We start from the raw sequence: 9525 nt of genomic DNA on the forward strand, positions 1-9525 counted from the left end.
TACATATATATATAGCAACGATATATGTGTATATGTATGTATGTATGTATGTATGTATGTATGTATGTATATATATGTATATATATATGTATATATATATGTGTGTGTGTATGTATATATGAATGTATATATATGTGTACATGTATGTATATGTATGTATGTATATATGTGTGTGTATACATATGTATATGTCTATATATATATGTATGTATATATGTGTGCATATATATGTATGCATGTGTGTGTGTATATATATATATGTATGCATGTGTGTGTGTCTATATATATGCATGCATGTGTGTGTGTGTGTGTATCAATATATAGTACTTTTATACACTGCATTGTAATAATATAATAATCTTTAGGATGACTTTACAAATAGCAAACTTTGTGCAACAAAACCTTCAGAATCTGATCCAATGTTGCTGTAGAAGTGAATTCCATTTATTTCAGTAGAACTACCAACAACACAAAGTTTTGGTTCAATAGAGCAAAAACTTTCTTCCTTGTATTTTAACCTTTCTCAGCCATAATACTAACAAACTACACTACCTATGTGCTGTAATCCATTTTGAAAATAATTATTAATTTGGAAGAATATAAAAAGATTGATAAAATGATTTTGTTTTCATCAGACTGATGTTTGGAACACAGCTGAACAAAAAGGTTTTTAGATAACATTTAAATAAGGACTCTTCATACTGATAAGTTCTGTATCATAGAACTAGTTGCAATCTCAAGGTAGTTAATACTGGTTTCAAATTTTGGTACATGGCCAGCAATTTAAGGGAAGGGGATATGTCAATTACATTGACCCCTTATTTTATTGATCCCCAAAAGGATGAAAGGCAAAGTCAACCTTGGTGGAATTTGAATTCAGAACATAAAGATAGACAAAATGCCACTAAGTATTGTCTGCCCGGCATGCTGATGATTCTGTTAGCTTGCCACCTTTGAGCTAGCTCATAGTGAAAGGGGCTGAAATAAGATCTTAATTTTACAAGGTGGTATCAAAAGGTTCCCAGACTAGGTCTGTAGCATGCCAACAGATGGCAGCACATGGTTGCATGCACAGTGTGAGCTAGCAATGACCTTCATGAGGCAGTGTGTTGAGTGACATCACTGTGTTTACTTCACAAGTTGTGAAATATGTTTTTGTGATGACATGAATGCTGTAGTCTGCGATTTTGTCATGGACAGGAACAAAGAGCCAAGATAATGAGCAATCTGAAAGACCTGCCATGAGTGTCAACCCCAAAATGTGGTATTGTGCATTGAGAATTCTTCCCCCAAAGCCAGACCATCAATCAAGAATTCTACTGCAATGTTTTAAAGCATTTGAGACAGGACATCCAGCGAAAGTGACTAGATCTGTGGGGCATGAAGAATTTGATCCTTCACCAAGTTCTCCTCACTCATGAGTTTCTCACTAAAAACAGCATGGTATCACTTCTGCACTCGCCCTATTCACCAGATTTAACACCTGTGGACTTCCATCTCTTCTCCAAGATGAAGATGCAGCTCAAAGGTCACCATTTTAACACCAGTGTCGAGATCCAGAGCAAATTGCAGAAGGTCCTCAGCTTGCTTGTGGGAAATGACTTCCAGACCGGATTCCAAAAATGGTAGGAATGCTGGGACCAGTGTGTTGCTGTGCAAGGTGACTATTTTGAAGGAAATGATTTTAAAACTTAGGTAAACAAGTTATTTTTTATAAAACATAACTAGTCCAAGAACCTTTTAATACCACTTCGTAGCTCTTTGACAGAACAATCCTTGCTATAATTATATGAAGTAGTAACTACTATAAAATATTAGTAGCAGATGTGATATGTTAAAGGGTTAACTTGTTATCAGCAAGATTTACAATCAAAATGGCTGTAATGATATAGTGCTGTGGGCCTAAAGAAGTAGTTTTTTCAAAAATTGATTTGATCTGGAAAAGACTGTGCTAATGGCCTTTGTTGGCCTAATCTTGATCAAACATACAATGACCACACCCATCTTTTTTCTGACATAGTGTATCTAAGAGCACATTATCTAAAGATTCATTAGATATTATAGTCCTAGACATAATACAACTGAAAAAAGATGGGGTGGTTATGAATATAAATACACTGGCAGCTTGGAAAAAATAAGTGGAAGATCAGAGCAGAAGTTAGCTGGATACAATTGTTTTCTTACTTTTAACTTCAAAGATAAAATTCACCTTTACAGGATTTAATTATTTTTTCTCATTTCGACACTGATTGAATGGGACATTAATTGGATTGGATACAAACTTTTCTAATCAATTCATTAATATCCTACATCAGTTTTAACTTTTTCTTTTTACAATCTAATTTCCAAACCAGGAGTCTGGTTTATTTTATTTCTGTTCCAGCTGTTATGAAAACAATGATTTGAGACGACTAACTTTATTGATACTATTGTAATTTTTGCAACTATAAACCTCATCTTTAAGTATGGTAAGTTTATTTAGTGTCTACATCTACACTATGAAAGCAGTACTCCAGCAAGGTGTTAGGCAAAATAGCTTTAAAGATAAACTAAAAAAACTATGTTTCAATCACTTTGATCTCTAATCATCACGAAGTGTCTCTGAATCCTAAATATGTTAAACTAATAGTTGTAGTATTGCTGCTATTAGTTTCAATTAACTAAACTTGGACATTTGATTATTGACTACAATAGAGTGTCTGAGTTGATATAATGACTGAATGACTAGAGGCAGAGGTTTCAGAGACATGAAAATTGTTTTGCTAAAGTAAATATGAATCATATTTTGGGAATGATTCAAGTAATTATACTCATTCACTTATGTAAACTGGACTTGTATTTTGTCAAAAGAAACTATTAACCAGCAACTTCTTTACATTAAGTGCATGTATCTCTTTTGTATTTACCTTTTGCATCATTCACAACAGACTTTTCAGTTTTAGTAAAGTTTGTGCCAGATGGGTTTCAAAGCAACTCACAGAACTGCAGAAACAAAATTGTTGTTTGAAATCTGCCAACATCTTAGGGATCATCTTTGTAATGGAGGTGACTCTTTCTTGAAAAAAGATCACCATTGGTGGCAATTTTTCATAAGTGCCTTAGGGATATTCAATGACTTGCTTTTATATTTTAAACAGTTATGTGTGTCTGAGAGTGAGCTAGATTTTGTGTGTGAATGTTATGCACTTATATCAACTGATGTAAGTGATGACATTAGTTAGACTTAACTTTGTGTGTGTGTGTGTGTGTGTGTGTGTGTGTGTGTGTGTGTGTGTGTGTGTGTGTGTGATGGTGACAAAAGAATCTGAGAAAACTGATGAAGGCTTGTGTCAGCAAACACACAGTTATAATAAAATCAGTATACATGCCATGGTAAGTTGTGAATTCTCTTGACAAAAAAATAGCTCTGTTTGTTATGTCCAAACTCCTCTTTTCTTGCAGCACAAACTTATATTCTGTGAATAAGATAGGCTGTATATATATAAATGTGGATCTACATGCATGTATATAAGTGTGCATGTGTGCATACAAATTGAAGAAGATATATATGCTTTTTGTGATGACTAATAAACCCCCAAAATCTAAGTTATAGAATCTGAAGGTAATTAATTATACAGCATAATTACCATATTTTTTCAAAAGGAGGAAAAATAAGGTTTGGTGAAAATTCTTTTGATTTTTGGCAGACAAATTAGTTTTAAGCAAACATTAGAGGTAACAGCAGCTGTTAGTATGGGTGGGTAACTCCTTATGGCAATTATTGTATTGAGAAACTATGTAAAGTTAGTGTAGAAAACATATTACTGATCCATTAAGTTCATATTTAGTTTCTATAGAAGCAGTGTTGTAAGCTGTGTCAGTTAATAAACCAGGTAACAAGATAAGCAAGGGATATCTGCTTGGATATTATTTGTGCATAGTTATGCGAGTGCACCCAATATTCACAGAATGGTGTGTTGGATTAGAACTTACTCAGAATCTGATGAGAGATTTCCATTGTGTGCAATAATTTGGATATTGGATCTATCTTTGAACTGAAGTTCATCAGGTGATGTCAGGTTGGATGGTTTTCGAGGAGAGCTCAGTATACTCCTGGGAGGATTTTGGAGTCTATCTCTGAAAGTGGAAGGTTCTGTTGAGGGAGTATCTTTGAAAGTAACCATTGGACCTGTTGTCCGGTACTCATTTGAAATGTAGTCGCGGCTTCCTAAGAACAATAAACACCAAAGACATTCACAATAATTACATAAACAAATGATTAACAAACATGCAAAAGAAAGTATACAACATAGAAAATAAAGAGACATGAAGCAGGCGTTTCTCAGTGGTGTTTGGAGTTTAAATTAGATAACTGATACTGCTTTTTTTTTTCTAAAAAAAAGGTTAAAATAAAAAAATAAAATAAGCAAATGATTTTTTTTTTTTAATCTGGAAAAGAATAATACCAGAATAACACAAAACAACAACAACAAACAAGCAATAACAAAAATGTGAAATTTGAGTTTAAGATGATTTTTTTTCTTCTCTAAGTCTTCAGGTAGGTTTTATCACCTTTCCATCCACTACATCTCTACACATGCATTTCCCTAGAACTAAGTATATTTTCTCTTCGCAACTAAATGAGTTAAATCTCATCAAGTTATATCTTCACCCTATTTGAAGTGAACTTAAAAAGACCATGAGTATTCTCTTTCCAACTTCAAATGTACTTATAAAAGAATGTCTTGAAGAAATTTATTAGCTTCAGCATTAGAATAATGGTACCAACAAAAGTAAATAACATTTCTCCCACTGGGTATTATGAGGAATAGTTATATTAGATAAGAACAGGCAGTGCCCTAGCACGACTGCAGTCTAATGACTGAAACAAGTGAAAGATAAAAGATAAAGATATATTTTTCTTTCTATAGGAAAGTATAAATGTTAAGTTGGAGTATTAATTCATTTCCTTTAATGAATTAACTAAGAATTAAAACTGTTTTTCTTAGAAAAAATCTACCTGTTGTTTATTATGGTATGTTCTATCCCCAGTAAAGTGATGGAATATATTTTTATCAATTCTCTTAGCATAATAAAAATTGGTCAGCTCATGACTACATGCCATAAACAATCTTGGAGGTCATCTATCATACATGATATAATCAATGTTCCAATATTAATTGTTTCTAATTTAGGTGGAAGGCCAACAACTTTCATAATGGGATTAGCTGATACCATTAATCAGTCAGAACATTTGATACTTCAAATGAGTTCTTAAATGAGAAAAAAAGAGAAATACTCATTGTTAGGTGAGAGGAAGCTTTCTTGACAGAAGGGTACTGAGAAAGAGCTTGAAGAGCCGACAGCTTGTAATCCACAAGTATATGAGAGGGAAGAGAATGCCACATTGTGATTCTCAGAATAAAAGGTAGTATATGCTATTTGTCTTTGATTTGAAGGGATAATTAGAGTATGGCTCTTAAAAAGCTTGTAGAATGTAAAACGGCTGGGCTCATATGGTAATGCTAACATACAATAGACGATAGCTCATTATAGAAAAACATAAACTATATCTGCAGCTAAAAGAAAACCTAAATGGAATTAATGGATGTTACTGACATGAATATGTCATAAAAAATACAAAAAAACAAAGATCCATTCTTTCATGGCATGACAGTGCCAATTGTAGTAAACTTTAATTTTTTTAACTACATACACTTCATTAATGTCCTATGGTGTACTATCTTTCAAACAATTCCTATATTTGCATAGATGAAAAGAACATTTCTTTTCTTGACACTGTGAATGAGAAGTGTCAATTAACTTAATCTTTTACAGTATTTCCATTCAGTTTACTTAAATATTTCTTAATACAATCAAAATTTTGGAAAGTTTTAATAAAATGTCTATAACTTTACACATTGATATTGTATACCATTGGTGTTGACCAATTGAAATTTCATAACATTATTCATAATACAATGAGATTTTTTATCAACATTTTAATTTAAATATGAACACTTCAGTATCTGCTGCCTCAGGATGGTTGGTGCTAATTAGTAGAAAGTTACAGTTTAGGAGAGAGAAGAAAAAAAAAAAAAAAAAAGAGAGAACTTAGAAACTTCTGAGATAAAACGGGATGTGGAATCAATCCTTTTGAGTCCATATTTTGATTTCTTTCCCAAATACAAACACAGGAGTAAAAAAAACAAAAGCTACAACAAATACATGCAAAATAACAACGAAACGCCAAAACTTCAGAGTACTTCTTTTTTCATTTCTTTTTTCTTTTTTGAAAATGTAATTTATCGATTTATTTATTCTTTTTTGTTCAAAATCATATTTATATTATATTATTTTGTTTTTGCACAACTCTCATTTTAAGACAATATTGTAAACATAGCAATTGACAGAAGCAACCAGAAATAAGTGAAGAGACACAAAGAGTATCGTGAGTGGGGAAGGAAAGGGTTATGTCACATGTCACAAGATTTAATGAACTGGAATGTATGAGCTGAAATGAATTCAATTTTTTAATTTTCAACATGTCTAAAATGCTAAAAAATCTACTTCATGCCAATCACGTTGAAAGTGTTGCTGCTGATGAGGATGACAGTGGTGGTGGTGGTGGTGATAACAGTAATAGGTGCATAGTTGTTGAAACTGCTGAAGTGTAATCCTTTTCTTTGTTTCAATAGAGAATCTTGAAAATTTTCCAAACATTTTCATGATAAGAAAGCATGGGTAAATGTGAATTACAGAAAGAAAACTATTATATAAAGCTGTGAGTGTGTGTGTGTGCATACATGCACACACACATGCATGCACGCACACGCGCACGCGCACACACACACACACACACACACACACACACACAAACATAAGGAACTTCTAAAATATCAATCTTTGAAATTTTAAATGGTTAGCAATAAAAAAATGTAGAAATTAGAAAATCGTAAATATTTATGGGCCAAAAGAAGGAGGGAAGGAAGGAGAAGACGTTTCTATTTTTGTTTTATCAATTGGTCATATTCATAACTCTGAAAGGATTCATTGAAGTATGGTATTTGGTGTCTTGGATAATAATTTTACGGGTAGTTGTCATTTTCCCCTCCAATGTCTTCATAGGAGAACTTAAAGTGTCCAGCACTGCAAGCTAACAAAAACTCACCAGTACAGTGGACCTGATGATTATAGCTGTGATCAATATGCTCCTATACAATCAAAGGATCAAAGAACCTTCCCGAGTCATAAGTTTAAAGGGCCAGTTTCCCAGATTCTGTGGTGTATATATTCTCCCTCTGGACAGGATGTTGGTCCATTGCAGGATTACTCACACCAGCTGAGTGAACTGGGGGAACATGAAATGAAGTGTCTGGTACAACAACACAATGCACCGTCCAGTCCAAGAATCAAAAACCACACTCTTACAATCATGAGTGCAACACCTTCACTACTAAGTCACACACCGCCACCCCTATACAATAGTTTTTTTGGGTTTTTTTCAACCTGAGGAAGTCCCCTTGTAAGAGGTAACATTAGAGATAATTTAGTTAGAACAAAAGTAAAATAATTTTATATTGAAACCTGAAAACAAAAGCAATCCTTGATTTTTGATATTGTATTCTGCCTGAATCTGACCAGCAGACTCTGGAGATAAATAGAATTTTAAAAAAAATTGGTAGGGCTCATAGCATTATTGTAGCTTTAAAAGAGTCATAGGTTAAAAAAAAGGGGGTTGAGAACTACTGCTATTGAACCTATTTACTGTCAGGTGAAATGAGCCAGTGAGAAAGATGTCTTTACCAGCAGTGCAATATAACACCAGAAAATGAATGGACCCTTTCAGCTGGTTAGGATGTCACCTCAATGACTCCGTTCCACTATCTGTGATTCCTTGCTCTGTCTATGAAAATATGAATAGATATCTTCTGTATTTAGGGTATCGGATAAGCAGTTGAGAGACTAATGATTGGGTTTCATGTCACTGTCACTATTGTTCTATCCAGAGTAAGGACTCTTAACTCTCAGTGGCTCAGTTCATTTAAATCTAAACAGGTACCATGGTGTGGTATAGTTCTCCACAATAAACAACTGGAACTTGTTGGTCTGTAGTACTAAGTTCAATAACTGGTCTTACAGGATAAAAAGCCACTTAGCTTATGATAGTCTATCATCCTATTGAAAGGAAGAATTATCTATCATATGCTTTATAATTGAGAAACCAGAATAGAGCTCCTGCTCTATGAATCCTGGTGGTTCAGTTAGAAATGATTTGTAAGTAAATATATCTATGATGCTGCTCAACAACAATGTAGATAAAATTGATATTTAACATAATGTACAGTAATGTAACAAGCATGAGAAAAATCTAAATGTAGCTATATTGAGATTTGTGTTTCTAGATAATGCAATTATCCAAAATAGTAAAATTCTTGAAAAGAATACTTATTACATACATACATACATACATACATACATACATACATACATACATACATACATACATACATACATACATATAATAATAATAATAATAATAATAATAAATGGACATGAATTTCTCATATATGAATATACATAATGTCTTGTTTAGCTGAATCATATTTTATGTTATTACAGATAATACAAAAAAAAAAAATGAAAATATAAAATTATATAAAACTTATATTAAAAAGAAGAAATTGTATCGAATAAGGAAATATTTCACATGACAATAATTCTGCAGCACTATATGATGCATTGTTTTCTTGTGACTGGTACCAAAATACATATTAAAAAATTTTTTTTTTTGACATATCCAGACAAAGTAACATTTCTTGGTTACAGTACATATATTACCTCCACTTATCTTTGTCATCATAATCATCATCATCATTACTATCATCCTCATGATCATCATGATCATCACCATCATCATCATCATCATATTCATTAGAATCATCCTTACAACCATCCTAACCTATTGCTCAACTCTTTTATAGATTAGATGAGTCCTAACATTGTTCAGGTAAACAGAAGCATTTTGCATCAAATTCTTTAAGGTTATACTGAAGGTTTTGACTTATGTATATATTTTCCAAGTATTGATCAGATAACAACAACAATAACTGTATATAAAATATATGAAGCAAAACTAGAGTTTAAAAAAAAAGACATTGATATGCATTGTTTTAACTGAATTGTAAAAGCTATATTTTCCCTTTTTATTCAACTTTATGCTGAAAACAATAGCCCTAGAATTAATATTATTTTTGATAAAGAAAATAAATAATGAATAAAATAACACAATAATTCATTGGAAGAAGATTTCAAACATTACTAGGGTTGTAAATACCACATATCCTAAATATCACATAGATCCTTTTCCTAGTGACATAATCAAAGTTGGCAGGTGTGTATATGAATGTGTTTGTATGTATAAGTAAATATCAATGACTTTTCCAATGTATTTTTTATATACAATTAATGCTGTTGTTAGATCATTATGTGAAAAATATATGTATTATTTATGAGGAAATTACAAATATATATATATATATATAT

At 32.2% G+C, this 9525-nt stretch overlaps 1 protein-coding gene across 4 annotated transcripts in view; it reads right to left on the bottom strand.

Moving 5' to 3' along the window:
• The window catches only part of LOC106877480 (cadherin EGF LAG seven-pass G-type receptor 2), a 301895-nt gene that overhangs the window by 9723 nt on the left and 282647 nt on the right, over window positions 1–9525 (bottom strand). For all 4 annotated transcript variants that reach the window (XM_014926392.2, XM_014926391.2, XM_014926390.2 and 1 more), the window contains one exon: window positions 3973–4207. In XM_014926392.2, coding sequence (XP_014781878.1) covers window positions 3973–4207 — 235 coding nt within the window. The remainder of the gene's footprint in view (window positions 1–3972; window positions 4208–9525) is intronic.

Source organism: Octopus bimaculoides, chromosome 11 (genome assembly GCF_001194135.2).
Source record: "Octopus bimaculoides isolate UCB-OBI-ISO-001 chromosome 11, ASM119413v2, whole genome shotgun sequence".
Taxonomy (NCBI): Eukaryota; Metazoa; Mollusca; class Cephalopoda; order Octopoda; family Octopodidae; genus Octopus; species Octopus bimaculoides.